This window comes from Notolabrus celidotus, chromosome 9 (assembly GCF_009762535.1).
Source record: "Notolabrus celidotus isolate fNotCel1 chromosome 9, fNotCel1.pri, whole genome shotgun sequence".
In the NCBI taxonomy this organism is placed as follows: Eukaryota; Metazoa; Chordata; class Actinopteri; order Labriformes; family Labridae; genus Notolabrus; species Notolabrus celidotus.
The window spans coordinates 18999361-19015487 of NC_048280.1; the positions used below are offsets into that span (position 1 = coordinate 18999361).

At 40.6% G+C, this 16127-nt stretch overlaps 1 protein-coding gene across 2 annotated transcripts in view; it reads left to right on the top strand.

The window, feature by feature from the left end:
• The first annotated feature begins 1067 nt into the window (after positions 1–1067).
• Positions 1068–16127, top strand: part of si:ch211-106a19.1 (uncharacterized protein LOC561797 homolog) — a 51828-nt gene continuing 36768 nt past the window's right edge. Inside the window, exons 1-2 of one of the 2 annotated variants that reach the window (XM_034691960.1) lie at positions 1068–1693; positions 9935–10143. In XM_034691960.1, coding sequence (XP_034547851.1) covers positions 1536–1693; positions 9935–10143 — 367 coding nt within the window. In that variant the 5' untranslated portion in view covers positions 1068–1535. The remainder of the gene's footprint in view (positions 1694–9934; positions 10144–16127) is intronic. The other variant, XM_034691961.1, reaches the window with a different exon arrangement.

Here is a 16127-nt window from a genome sequence, read left to right on the forward strand (position 1 = left end):
TACTTTCACTTAAGATACCATTGTATGACAACAGCAATGGTCAATATTGTAACAAATGAATACATGAATCACATAATTAGGCTACATGTGTACTGCATGTTTGGCCTGACTTGATTCATGTACCGCAATTGTAGTGGACACAGTAACCATTAGCTAGTTATATAGACCTGATTTTGTTATTTTAGATCCAAACATTGGACTTTAAACTATGCAACACAATATAATCTTCAACAATCAAACTCTTACAGACTAAAGGCACTCCTTACTTTGGTCAAACTGAAAGTTTAATAGTAACAATGTATAAAATTGCCAGGAACATGTAGGTACATGGTGTATTTCAGCAGGGATTCCCAAAGTGGGGGTCGGGACCTCCTAGGGGGGTTGCAAGACACAAATGGGGGGTCGTGAGATGTCTTCTAGAATGTTTTTTTTTTTTTAAGTTATCTAAACTAGTACATTTAACCCATTATAGTAAAAAATAACCAAAAAATTGAAGCTAACCTTGAAATAAAACCTTGAAAATTTAAAATGTGATGAGTTTTCTGCCATTCCTTTTGCCAGATGACTATATGACAGTCATCTGGCAAAAGGATACCTATATGACATGTTCATATAGGTAGGTTAATTTTCTGCAGACCAGCTAAATAAAACCACATTAAAACACTTTGAGGGACAGTGGGGGTAGCGAGTCTTTGGTACTTGTGTTTCGGGGGTCACAGGATGAAAAGTTTGGGAGCCACTGTATTTAAGGGCCAAGGTCATCAAGTTCATGAACCCTGCTTGTAGATTTTCACCATTTGACCTCAAATATGAACCCAGTTTCAACGAATTTTGGTTTCCTGACACTGAATCAAAAGATGGATTTATAATGAAAAGAGCATGTAATTACTGTGCACACTAATGAATGAACGTGTTTGTGAGCCTCTGTGGTGTTGCATATAACAGCGTCTAATGTACAGTTGTGTACTCACCTAACACGTATCAGAAATGAAATCAGCCGCGAAACCGCATGTCAAATGTTTAGGAATGTTTAGATAACAACATCACGTGGTGCAGACTTGAGTCATAGAGATGACTTTATAGAGCAGTCGTTTCCATTCATATCCGTGCTCCATGAATGGCCTGGTTAGCAGCCATTCTCTCCTGATATCACTCACATTTACTGGTTTGCACTGTTCTCATGGAAATCCCTGTTGCTTTAGTGACAGCCTGATCGGGGTACACGGGGGCTATGTGAGGCATTTCCTCTCTACCCGGTCCAGCTCTGTGCTCTGAATCCTCTGCAGTCTGCATCAGCAAAGTGTCTTGGCATCACTTCTCGTTCTTCCTTCGTGTCCATTCCGGCGTCATGTGAGTTGAGTTCGCGGTGGTCTCCCTAGTCGCCCTAGACCTGGACCTGGACCCTCCTCCGTCGAGCTTAGCAGCCAGTGCCGACGTCCTCCTCATCGCTTTGGTAGTCCCGGTAGGGGAAGCCTCCCTTTCCCCCCGCTGTCCCCGGTTTATCCTGCACCCTTCAGCGTGCGGCGGAGCGGAGGATGAGCGAGCAAGGGAAGGGCTCGGCATCCGCCTCTGCCGCGGCCCCGGCACCAGGGTCGGATACTTACAAAGGCTGGCTTTTTAAATGGACCAACTATCTGAAAGGGTACCAGCGGCGATGGTTTGTCCTCAGCAATGGCCTTCTTTCTTATTACAGGTAAATTTTGAAGACGTAGTGTACAAGATAACTCTAAATAAACGCCAAATAGTGCGCACAGGGAGTCATGTCTCTGTCAGGGCATCATTACAGCTGGCTGCTCAGCTGGCTAAAGGCTAGCTGTCAGACGGACAGTCAGCTGCATGTTTACTTCGAGCTGACAGTGACAGGATCCAACATGCTGTACTTAAATAACGCCATGTTTCTGAAAGACACATGCACAAAACAATGTACACACACTGGCAATAGTGGCAGGGTGTCTAACTCAATATAGTGTCAGAAATAGGGCTACTGTTGTATCACACATAGCTAGCAGACTGAGCTAGCTTCAGTCAGGTGGCTCTATCTGTCGGTCCTACTTAAAACAGGACAGCTGGGCATTAAACTATGGAGGGCGTTTATAAAGTTGTGCACACTGGAAAAAAAAAATTCTCCGCATTTAGCTCCAAAACGTCATGAAAATGTGGTGATTTTTTTTTTCAAAAATCACTTTTTTAAAATCACATTTAGAGGAATATTTGTGATCTTCTTCACATTTAAATTTGTTGTGAAAAATATATTAAGTTAAAAAATTGTTAAATCCAAATGCTAAATATAAATATAAATGTTGAATTTAAATATAAATGTTGAATATAAATATCATTGTTGAATATAAATATAAATGTTACATATAAATATAAGTATTAAATGTAAATATACATTTTAAATATGAACATATGAATGTTCAATCTAAATGTTAAATGTTGCTCTGTGATCCTAAATATTTAGCTGATGTGCAAATTCACACTGCCGCATATCAGCTAAATATTTAGGATCGCGGAGCAACATTTAACATTTAGATTTATATTTAACATTTAGACTCACATTTAACATTTAGATTGAACATTTAACATTTATATTTATATTTAACATTTAGATTTATTGTTGAATTTATATTACCATTTATATTTATATTTAGCATTTCGATTTAACAATGATTTTAAATTAATATATTTTTCACCAGAAAATTAAATGTGAAGAAGATCACAACTGTTCCTCTAAATGTAATAAAAAGGTGACTTAAATTCACTCTACATTTTTATGACATTTTGGAGCTAAATGTGGAGAAATGTTGCTGTTATTTTCAGTGTGCACAACTTTACAAACAGCGCACCATGTTAAGCAACGTGTAGCCTTTAAATCCGAATTCATTAATAAAGCCTGCTTATTTTAATGTGTATGTTCACTAGTTTCACTATTATTTCTTAAAACGTCGTAATATATACTTTTTAGAAAATTCTGTTTATTCATTTTTCTTCATTCTTATTCAGACAAACAGTATAAACAACACCATAGAGTACAACAAAACAAAAAAAAACAAACAAAAAAAAAAAAAAAAAACAAAGAACAAAACTATACCATGACAAGGAGAGTTGCACCCACAATTTTCATTGTAACATACACACACATATCTTCCCCTTACACCTACTCACAAATCTACAGGTGGCTGACATTTGAATACAGATGAAGTACGAGTATCAATAAGTTAAATATTGTATTGACCGGTCTCTAGATAGGCCACCCAGGGGTACCAGGTCTTGTGAAACAGCTGTGGGCTACCACTGATGGAATAGGTTAATTTCTCCAAAGGAGCACATTAATTGACCTCATTAATCCATTGAATAATGTTTGGAGGGTCTACATGATTCCACTAAAACGTAATACATTTCTTAGCAGCTGTAATGGCTAGTCTCACAAAACCTTTTAACGTTTGGGAGGGGAGCTTCAAGTCGATCAAGTCCCGTAGCATTACTATCACAGGTGACAAGGAAATATCCTGCAATAATACTTTCTCAAGAATATTCTCAATTCCCAGCCACCACTGTCTTAACTTATTGCAGGACCCCACTGTATGTATTAGCGTGCCAATTTCCAGTTTACATCGAGGGCAGAGAGGGGATACACCAGTTTTAATATGAGTCAGTCTGTGTAAAATATGCCCTGTCTATAAATTTGTAGTTGCAAAGCCTATACCTGGTGTTAACGCAACTTTTATGTGATTGGTCATTGATCTGGCTCCATTGTTCATCTGTGATATTAATCCCCAGTTCCCTCTCCCATCTGTCTTTTAGTGCTAAACGTCATAATATTTTAACAAATTCATTCATTTTTACATATTCAGCTAACGTTTCCTGACCAATCTCCTCAGTATGATCAGCAACATATTCCGTTTTCTCTCTGATGGCACATAACAGGCTAACTAACACCTGTAGCTCTGATGCACCTTGCAAGATAGTCATGTGTCCACAAGTGCGTGTGTGAAGAGACACTACATGGAAACAATGAATGGAGCATAACATTAACACAATATACTCCTATTTTTTGCAAAGGTTATAAAGGACTAAGTTAGACTGTATGCAACTTGAATAACCTGGGTTAACAGAAACTTCATATTTTGACAAGTCTTTATAATTGACTAGCAGAAATGAAGTTAGTTTTCATAAACTCAACTCAACTTTATTTATATAGCACCTTTCATACATAAAAACATGCAGCCCAAAGGGTTTCACAGAATAACATAGAGACAGAAAACAACAGAAATGGTAAAATTATGAAAGGCGTGATTAAAAATAAAATAAAATCAACAGAGTAAAATTAATAAAAAAAGTAATAGTGGAAAGAAAAGTTAGAAATAAGGTAGCGTTAACAAGATCAGGTGAATACAATAAATAAATAAATAATGAAATAAGATAAATAAATGTTTAAAGCAATAATTCAAATAATTATAATTAAAATAATAATTAAAAAAAAATTTTTTTTCATACTTTATTTTTTGTTTTTTTTTACTTTATTATATGAAAAGAAAACATAAAATTAAGATGTGATCACAACAAAAAGTAATGATAATTTAAATAATTCTGAATAACTCCAAATTAAAAGCTACATTATAAATGTAAGTCTGAAGAACATTAACTCATTACCATCCTCAGTTTAATGTTAATGTAACTTACTAGAAGTCACATGTTTCAGTTTTAGTAGGTTCAGTCTTGTCTTAGCAAATAGTGACAAAGTTATCTTAAGTTTCAATGTTCTGATGTAGAGTGGGATGCAATTGAAAGCTCTGGAAAAAGCCTCTCAAACCAGCACTTAAACGCTCACTGCTTTCATTGCATGGCTCTCGCACGTTGAAGCAACTTTCTCTTACTGCTGATGTAACATAAAAATACTTCTCTGCCACCTTCTGTGTCACACCGCACACCACATTTTATAGAAGTGTTTATTGCAGAAAACATAAACTCATGACTAGAGCTATATCATTGGACCTTTTGCACTGTGGGATATGTGTGGAGCAACCAGGAACTAACTCAGAATTTGTATTCCTAACATAAAAGGGAAGATAGAGTATTTTTTTGCAATAGTTGCTTACCCAGTCTGACACAGTTTTCAAATTAAATGACTCACTGCAGAGTAAAGTGACACCCACTGGAGTCAACCTTCCTCAGTTATCAGTTCTGTTCGTCAAAGCTTTGACTGTTTAAGGCGTAAATCCCTTAACAAATCAACCATGATTAAAAAACTCTTAGCTCAAACTGTTCTATGATTGCTAACTGTAATTAAAATAATGAATAGTGTGCAGAGCTGATCCCTCACAGATAAGTGTCTTTGCAAATGTTGTATTACATTGCGAGGTGGAGGTGCAGAAAAGGCTTTGAAGCAGGAAGGGATTCATTGCCTGTTAGAAGGCTTTTCTGCTGAGTGATTTTTTGTCTTTATGAAGGTTTACTCTGGGTTCTCTTTGGCTTACAATGCTACCCTGCTGCTTCATCAAGCATAAATACAACCTTAAAAAAAAAATTTTTTTAGTTTGCAGAGAACATCTTCCTCTTTGGAGCCATTTCATCCCATGCTACAGCATTACCACAACACCTCGGTGCCACACTTCCCCAAGAAGCCCTTGTTTTTTCCTCCTTAGCCCTGTTATTTGAGACAGACGTAGTTTAGCCTCTGCTGCTTGTGGTGAAATGGAAGATGCCTGTTGCCTCTACCCTTTATTAATAGTCCATTATGTTGTAAGGTGACTGCTGTCCCTGAAGTAAAGGTAGCCCGACGACATCTGAGCACACGGGCAGTGAAGCGCACAAGTCGTCCCCTTCACTAATGTCCTCCTGCCTGGCAGACCACATTGTGTGTCTGACTGCAGGCCTTGTCTGGGTCTGTCTGTGCTTCCTTTGGCCGACTGTCTGCTCTTCTTTTGTGAGGAAAGTGAAAGGGAAATAGTCCAACAAAGTTAATGACATGCCAACGGAAGTGTCTTCTGTGTATACCAAATGATACCTGTGTTGTATCTTTTCTAATGTTGACAGTTAAATACACCGAGATATGTGTCAAATGTTAATAGAGTAAATGATAAACAGCACTTTGTAGTTGATCCTTCTCCATTAATAATGCATGTGTTTGTTGTGTCTTGTTAAAGCTGAAGCACTGTAAGAAACTCAAAGCCCCTTTTTAAGGATTTGAAGATGTATAAATGTATGATGGGTAGATGTTTCACAGGTGATTTAACTCTTCCATAAGAGGGAGCACTTATGGTAAGCCTAAGAGAGTTCTTCTCATCTCTTGCATTGATCAGGTCTTCGATTTTCAGCATGCAGTATTTGTTTGCCCTGTGTAAAGGCAAGTTTATAATCAAATCAATAGTGACTGACTGCCAGTTGAATGTCCGGCCAATAACAATGGGATCACTTTCATCCATCCCTTTGATTCCCAAAGCCTGCGGGGTCTTTGCTCTCTACCTTGTAGCTGAGAAGGCAAAGGGCAATGGAGGATCGTAATTAATGCTGTGTTCCTGTGGATAGATTGACACACTCAGCACTCACGCCTGTTAAAATGTAATGACTTCAACATTGCACTTGTTATTGATCACTTCTGGCTCCAACACTGCAAGGCTGGCTATCTTTTATTCCACATCAGCCTTGTTGCGCGTCTTTTTTTACTTTAATGCACAGAAAGTGCTTCAGTGTGCCTTTCTTCCCCCAGGCATGTGACTCCCCCCCCCCCCCCCCCCCCCCCTCTCTCTCTCTGCACTTCTTTCATTTTTAATTTCTTAATGACTTCTTCTGCCAGTTTTAATACTCTCAGTCATACTTACTCACTTCTGCAGGAGAATCTCACTTGTCGTTTTTGGGAAGATTACTGGGCATTAAAACTGTGAGTGCGATTGGAGCTGCTATGTTAGAGGTCCCAGCCTCGTCTTTCCTAGTAGAGCGAGCCTGCAACTTTTTCTTCTCAGCAGCAGGAGAGTAAGAAGATCGTATCAATCTAAGTGCTCAGTGGGGTATCGGCACCGTTCCTGCTCCTACTGGGAGTCAGGTTGTGGTGTTACTGCTGGCACACTCAGCTACTGGGTGCAGTGGGGTTGGAGGAGAGAGAGGGGTGAGCTAGCCAACCTTGGGCCTAGCTGTAGGGTAGAGCCTGGCCTAGACCCTGCTTGCTAGCCTGGCACAGCAGCCAAGTGACTGGAGCAGGAGATGTGTGATGGATGCTGTGATCTAATGTTGTTAATAAGCTTCTTTTGGTAATTTTTGTGCCAAGCTGAGGGCAGCAGAGTGATGTTATGGTTGCCAAGGAGTCCAGCCACATTACCATTATGTCATCATTTAAGTTTTCAGTAGGTCATGTCATGATGTCCATAGGTACATTTCGACCAAGAGTTCCGGGGTCTTTTAGCCCCCAGAACTACTTTCCCTGGAACTAAAAGGTTCCTGTGCCCCCATTGTTGTCTGCGTTTCGACCGCGGGCTGAAGTCCCGGGTAGATTGTGCAAATCAGGCCAGTGACGTATGGAAAAAATATATTAAATAATATTTTGAAATCTTAATAAAAAACTAAACTTGTATGCATTCCCAGGAACTCCCTCTGTATTTCAACAACTGTGTAAACTCCACAAACACCGTAATGTTCAACCGAAAGTCCCAGGACCTTTGAAAAGTACTACCCCCTAAGCAGAGGCTTTTCGGGAGGGAGATTATCTACCCCTGATCTGAATTTAGACCCTGGTTCCTCCGGTCGAAACGCACGTAGTTCCAGGGTAAAGTTCCTGCGGTGGAAAAACGCCACATGTTGCTGTATTGATCATTTGGTAACCTTGTGTTACGTTTCCTCTCTGCCTCGTGTGTGCACCATGTTCCGGAGTGTTTCATGTCTTGTGATATTTTGGCCCATTATACCTCAAAACATATCTCCATTCTCGCCTCTGTGTATGTCTCCTCATGCTTATGGCCGTCTATTCTGTGTTGTTCACTGGTTGTTATTCTGTCATTACATGCTCCAGATCGGTGGATATGTGTTTTATGAGGATATGTGCACAGGGGACTGACAGGTAAAACAATGCAAATTCTGTCTTGGCTCAGCTCATCATGCAGGAGTCTCGTGCTCTCAGCTGCCCTCATCTCACCTTGCCCTCTCCCCCCTACCAGTGCCTCAATGCTCCTGTAGTCCTCATCTCAATTTCCCAGCTTTTGTAGAATCCTTGACTTTATGATTTCATGGCCTTTGCATGGCCCTCGCCTCCCCACAGGGCAGAAGCGATCAGCGCGGTGGATCTCGTCTTACTTATCAGCGGCACATTCAGTCTGTTGACCCACTTACAGCTAGGACTCCGCAGCTGAGCTTTGCAGGGCTCGGCTGGAAACTGGGCTGCCAAGGATCCCTGCACGCCCTCTGCATGGCTTCGCATGGCCCCAGCTTGGTCTTTTCTCCAAAACTGATGTGCTCGAAGCTCCAACAGGAGGGCAGTACACTGAAGAACTTGTTCTCCTTTTGGCCTTATAACAAGCTTGACTTCAACCAGTAGAAGCAGTGTGAGGGAAATCACAGTCTGGCAGGGTGTACAAACACACTTTATCCTGTGACTTAATGAGGCTGCAGCCACCTTGTTAGTGTCAACAGAGGCCGGGGCTGGTGGAGAGCTTAGTGCTTCTGAGAGACAGCTGCTGCTGGCACTGAGGGCTCGCCGTGGATGGATGAATGGATGTTAGGACCCACAGATAAATACAGACCATTTCACATGATTGCTTTTTTGAAGTAGCTTTTTCCAAGAATATGTGCGAGCATTCATGTGACACTAAGAGTTAAGGATATGTTTGTTAAATTTAAAACGGCAAATATAGCATGTGATTTCGCTGATTAGCCGCTGCTCTTTAGTCAAGGGTGTTAATCAGCAAAATCAGCTGTCTGTGGCCAGAGTGGAGACCTGCATAAGCCTCAGCCCCCACCCTCCACCCTCCCATCCCGAGGGCCATGATGAACCATGCCTGCAGCTTAGATCATGTAACCGTGACAGAATGACAGGAAGCTACTTTTACACCACTGAATTGTAAATGGAATGTTTCTCTTTTTTCATATAATCCCATTAGTTGTAGTTCTGCTGTTTTAACAGGGACGTTATTCAATAAGTTGATGTTCAAAAGTCTTAAACCTTTGGATGCAGTGTTGAATACTGGCTCTGAAGCTAATGTGCTGATGTTATGTTGAAAGATTTATTATTGACACGTACCGTCTACACATTTGGCTTCAACTTGCACGGCACGTTTCTGCACAACACCCTCCTCTCGCCCTTGCTCTTTGTTCTAATCTCTTACTCTGCTGCTTTGGCTCTCTCCCTCGCTATATCTCTTTCTCTTTTCACACTGTGTCCTCCCTTTGTTCATGCTGTTATTCATTGTTTGGTTTTGCTCACTACAGAGGCTTGGATCCAGACAATGGTCTTGTTATCTGGACTACTGTGGCCCACTGAATGTGCAACAGTTGGTCTTAGTGGAGGCCACACAGAATACCCACAATTCAGCATACTCACTAGGTCAGGCAGGTCATGCTGAGTGGAGTAGAAATGGAAACTACCCTGTTTGATTCAACATTAGTCAATGCAGGTTTTGTTTGATGAATTGTGTGTTTAATGAAATAACTAAGTACTCTCTTTGCTGCTTGGCTGTCAAATCGAATCCTTATAATATGTGGCATTTCTCCGTCCCTCTGCACATCCCTGCTTGTGCTTATTGGCTGTAGGACTGTCAATTGTGCTTTCCTTTCTGCAAATTGATATAATTTCCGAGACAAGTGTTTTCAGCATCTGCTTCTCTCCCTTTCTCTCTCTCTCTCTCTCTCTCTCTCTCTCTCTCTCTCTCTCTCTCTCTCTCTCTCTCTCTCTCTCTCTCTCTCTCTCTGTCTGTCTTCTGTCTCTTTTCTGCCTGGTATTTTGTTGCAGAACACAGGCAGAGATGGCCCATACATGTCGCGGGACAATCAACTTGGCCACGGCGCACATCGACACAGAGGATGCCTGCAACATTGTCCTGAGCAGTGGTGGCCGCACTTATCACCTTAAGGCTAGCACAGAAGTGGAGCGGCAGAGATGGGTCACAGCACTGGAATTGGCCAAAGCCAAAGCCATCCGCATGATGAATGATCAGTCTGGTAAGGGCAGCTTGACTGAGCAGCTTCTTATATGGAGATTTTAAGCTGCATGGCATGCTTTTTCTAGCTTAAGTGCTACCTTTAGGGGCAGAATATACCCATGAGACACTAATGCAAGACATTAATGGACAAAGTTTAACCTTGGTAAGTACAGGCTAGGCTGATACAGCCTCAGGCAAAGAAACGGAAGCCTGTTTATCTGAGGTAGTTATTAAGATCCCTGCAAGGTGAAAGGTGTGTTCAGCACAGGGTGAGAGTGTTAAGCAGTAGTCCTCAGGCAAGCCTACATACTTGATATTCAGCACAGCTGGCTTCTGAGCTTACTACACCCTTTTTCTCAATGTAGGCCTGATACCTGTGCCAACCAGGAGAGGGCAGTGTGGTCTTGCTTGTTGACTGGGAAAAGAGAAAGGAGTCCAGATCATTGCAAACTGGGCTTCCTTTCAGCTTCCTCTGGACCACACAACACTCTCCTTTCCAAGGGGACTTATTCTTGTGTGGTTGTATTAAGTGTTTTTGGTCAAAGACTGTGGGAAAAGCCTGGGAGGGCCATTATTCTTCACATCACCCTGGCATCAACCCAAAACCTCTCTAGCACAGTCTTTTGCAGACAGGGTCTACAGAGACAGGCTATATATTCCTCTGGCCTCCATTTGAAAGTCAGATCACTAAATATAGGCTGGGAAAGAATGTGAGCACTTTTTGGCTCACCACCTCCAGTAAGACAGAGAGGTTTATTACTGGTATGATTGTATTTTGAAATATTTGGTCATAGATGTATTCATGTGTGTGTTTGTGTGTGTGTGTGTGTGTGTGTGTGTGTGTGCGCGCGCGTGTGTGTGTACAGTTACTTATTCTTGTCACTGTTCCTATTCATTTAATATGCTTCTTTTAATTCACTTGTGTTAGAAAACTTAACACTTAACAAGTAGTTTGTCAGGCCTAGACTATGTCACACATGAAAGTCATTTAAATTTGAAACATGCATACATTCAGTTTTTGTCTCCTGGACCCAATCTTGGCATCCAGAAATTTGGTTTGAATTAGGGATGCAAGATATTGGATTTTTTGCCGATATCTAATATGCCGATATTTTACAACTCATTTAGCCGATTACCGATACCGATATATTGGTCCCGCACACTATTGCAGAGATCATCACTTCTCTTCTGTATTGGAGTGAGCGTACAGTATTATGGTGATACTCTTATCCCATTTGTTATGTAATATTCATTTCTTGTGCAAAATAAGAAAAATACTACATACTTATGTATGACAATTGCTTTTAAACAAAATTAATACACAAAGATACATCCTAGTTAAAACTTAGATGATGCTCTCCCTGTGATAATCATAACAATCCCCACAACCCGGGCAAATTTGGCCAATTTCACATTTGACATAGTAAGTAAACCTAACCTCTATTCACAGGGAACATGTGAAAAGTGCAACTGCACAGCAATTAAACCCAAATTAAATAACATGGTTTACTCTTTGACAGTAAATGTGCCTAAATTAGTCAGCTACATTTACCTTACAGACTGCTGCTTAAATTCAAATTTAACTTAAAACATGGGCCCAACATGTGTGCAGCAGCCCTTTATTTTATTGTTTAATTATATCGGCAGATATCGGCGTGTTGGACGATGTCTGATAGTTCGTTTTAAAGCCAATATCGGCCAATACCGATAGTGTGCCGATTATATCGTGCATCCCTACTTTGAATATAAAAAAATTACCTCTGTTAAAAAAACTTAGCTGCGTCTATGTGAAATGTAGGAAAATATACAATATTGATGTCTGGCCAGACCAAATACAATAGTGGTTAAATACCACGCGAATAAATAAAGACATTATTGCCTCAAAGTTTTCTCACCATTTCCATCAAACTGTTCTCATATAAACAAGTAAGCTTACAGGAAGGCACCTGCTTCAGTGGGTCTCAGGTGCTGTCTGCTACCATTTGATTCACAGTCATGCGGTACCTCTTCAATGTTTACATAAATCTTTTTAAAACACAACATTTCAAACCCATTAGTCATTGCATTAATGCTTTGCTTGCTATGCATTGGACTTAGAATATCTTATGAAGCAACAAATTGTTTGCCCTTTGTTTCACTCTGCAACTGCTGCAAAGCTTATAAAAAAATACATGCATGTCTTTGTGTTTTTCTCAGACGTTTCCTTTCACAGCTAATCTATCTGTGGGAGTAGGATTTTAGAGAATGTGAGAAAAGGGACACTTGTGCGAGCCTGACTACGGAAAATGGTGTATTTGTTAGTGAATATGCTAATAAGGGTAAGGTTTTAACATCATAGTGAATCTTTTATCTGTAGTGTTATATAACAATGGATCAGTGATGGGGCCCTCACATTTATTAACCTGTGCTCCCTCTCTGATTGGAAAACAAAGAGCTCCTATTGATCTCCTTAGTAGGACATAGTGTACAGCCTTGGCACATCATCATAGAGTTCAACTTTGACTTGATGTCCTGGACATGGCTGGTTGTTTCATTGCCATGACTAATTGTCCCCTTTTTTGTATTCTTACCTGAGCAGAAGTGAAATCCAATGATACTCCGTAAGACTCCTGTCCTGACTTCAATCTCAAGTCTGTCTTTCGCTGTAAGCTGTGAGATTCTTTTCTTTCTCTGTGACCTGGGCCCTCAAATCAATTACTCGAGCTCCTCATTAGCACCGATGTCACACCCGAAGCCTTTAACATTCATAAGGCCTCTCTTGTAAATTGCCTGTCCTTCCATGAGTGCATCTTGCTCTAATTTAGTCTGTGATTGGATTTCTAACAGCTTTCCTGAAGTCTGAGGCATTGAGTCAGCAGATGGCAGTGTTTCCCCTCACTTCAGTGTGACCTCTCCTACAGGGTTTGCCTGCCTTGTTTTTCGCTGTTGCTTCTGTAAGTGGGATCACTCTCCTTTGAATCAACTCTTCCTGTGATGGCTTCTACTTGGGAGCGTGACAAGGACTTTTATTAAAATGCAACATGAATGAATATTTGCGGACACTGTGAATTTGATTAAAACAAGCAGGAGGAGGTTTTGGATAAATTCAAAGATAGTGAAACCAGTCATCCAGTTTGTGGTTTCTCTGACTGAGTTCAAACTGATACAGCTGGGATAGTAAGGATGGTAACAACACCGGACGCAGGTCCACATTGAATTTTCCCAGGATTTCCCAGCTGATTTGTGTCTTCATTTCTTGAACAGCAGTGCATTGATCTGTATCAGCATCTGCCCATCGTCTGATAGCTTGAACTGACTTGGGTTACTCTGGTTTGGGGTGAATCTGGCTTTCACCTTATTTTGACTTAAATGTAGTTATCATAGATATTTACTTCATCATCCTGCTTGTGTGATTTTTCTCTAATACTTTTCCGCAAGCCTCCTTATTGGGTGTTGTATTTCACATTCGAGCTGTTCTCGTGCTTTTACTGTAAAAGGGGGTGCTCTGTCCATGGTCCTGAAACTGTAAAAAAAACAAAACAATGAGAGGACCTAGTGAGGCTGCCTTGAGTTTAATTTTTTTCTTTTCCCCTCCCTACCCCTCATCTCATGGTTCCGGCGGTCTCCCTGTTTTTTTTTTTTTTCTCCCGTTCATTCGCTCCGGCACTCGCTCTTCCTCTCTCTTCCAGTCACCCTCTCACTGTCTGGTTTTCCCGCCCCCTCCCTCTTCCTCTCTGTCCTCCTCTCTCTCAGTAAGCCGTTTACTCTGCTTTTCACCCAGCGGGGTTTAGTCCTGAATGGAATGACCCTGAGCTGCTTTCTCCACTCTTTCCTTTCTCTCAAGACATTTCTGTTGTGCTGCAAAGTCTGGAGAAAGAAATAGAAACCGGAGGCACTTTTTTTTTTCTTGTAAGTACTGGGCTTTTTCTCCCTTTTGTGTTTTGCATAGGAATGTGTGTGTGTGGTGTGAATGTGTGTGTGTGTGTGTGTGTGTGTGTGTGTGTGTGTGTGTGTGTGTGTGTGTGTGTGTGTGTGTGTGTGTGTGTCTGTTTGTGTGCATACATGTGTAACTAGTGTATGTAGTATAAATGATGAGACGCAGCTGAGTCTAAATATTGTAGCTTATTTGACAGTATAATGCTTTTATTTGTAATGACTACACAAGAAGATCTGTTATTTTCAGCATTAATCAAAGCCTTTTTACAGTAAACATCTTCCCAGAAATGATTAGAGCTTACTCAGGAGACAAACTCTGCTTTGAAATTAGGAACCGTAGTAGAACTAATTATGTGATGAGAAAGTATTTTAATTTATTTAAAAATGTGATTTGAAAAAAATGATTTAAATGTTTCTGCTTTTTGGTATCCCATTGGGAGAGGGATGCATTTTTCTGGGCAGGGCAGGAGACTCAGGCTGTAGTCAGAGTGTGTATGTGGTAGGAGTAAATTCAGAAAGTGTTCCATCCTCTCCACAGAATGAGTGCATCTATAAATTCATTTTTGAGACTGTATTGCTCATGATTTACTCATACAGAAACAAATGCTTCTCAAAAGATATCTACCCTCTGGAGAGCAACAGAGAGTATTCACCCTGTTTGTATCAGTGAAAGTCAAAATGTGTTATAGATTACTGCATGTTATTGCCTGTACTATCTTCAAAGCCCATGAAGGGCAGTAATGAAATCACAGATGACGTGCTCATCATTCTCATCAATTAGTCGTGCAGTGGCTCTGTATCGAATCGGTTGTCCTTGTTTGTCTTGGATGTAAAAGAGCGTGCAGGCAGAGGTTGGTTTGCTGGGCTCGGCTCAGTCCCCAGTGGCGAGGGAGATGGAGACAGAAACATCAGAGTCGGACTCAGTCTTGTAGCATAAAAAACATCACTGCCAGATAAAGCTCTTCACAGAGATCAGAAACACATGGCTGTCCAAGTAATCTGCCAGCCAGAAATACTCCACTGGGATGATTCTTTCTCTTTTTTCTTGATTTTTCCCCCCCCCTCCTGTTTAACAGCCATACTCACCTTCTTTCTCACCTTTGAAATCTGAAATTAACAGCAGGGCATCCCTTTAGTGTTAAATCTCTGTTGAGTCATAATGGATTTGACCTCTCTGAACTCACATCCCCCATAAACTACACGTCCCACTCACCCACCACTGTTGTCACATGACACATCGATCTTGAAGCTACAATCCACCCACTTCCTCTCCCACTGGTCTGACCTGCTCTTTGAGACTCCATTGTGTCTGAGTTATGTCCTGTTGAGTAGATCCTAAACAATTCAAACTAATCGAATACATCATCTTTATTCTGTTTCAGCTTGCTTCCTGTTCTCTCGCCCCTAGATCTTTAATTTTACCCTCTTTTTTCTTGTCTTTCTCTGTCAATAGATGACAAAACCACACTGCCTTTTTAGTCTAAGTATGCGGAATACAGGTTGAAGCCACATCCTCCTGCTTCAGAGAATTTCTGATGGATTGACCACAGGCCCGTGAGAAAGAATAAACAAAAGTATTTTACAATCATCATTTGAGACTAAAGTAGCTATTTATTCTTCCATGGTTGGACTTATCTGTGACAAGTTATTATTTATTTATTGACTATTTTAACAAAGAAGTAATTCATTATCTACTAATACTTAATTGTACTTGGTTAAAAAATTAATTACTTCTCGTAGATGAGGGAAGCAGAACAATGGTAGCCAGGGAATCACCATTGCCAAAAAATATTTGGGATGGATAAAATATTGTGCAATAAGTAGAGTCATTATCTATTTTTTTGGTAACTTGGCATTGGTTGAATATTAGAAAAAGTAAGACAGGGACCACATGTCTGAGCAGATTTGGCTTTTTTTCCCCCTTTTTTGCCTCTAACTTGGCGTATTTGGTATTTGATCAATGTAACCTCTGGGTACTTAATCTATATACCGTGTTAATCCTGACTCTTACACAATCCACCGGACATTACTGGTGTGATTGTAATACTCTTTGTTCTACTTGCTGGGATGTGTCTGCTCTGTATGGGT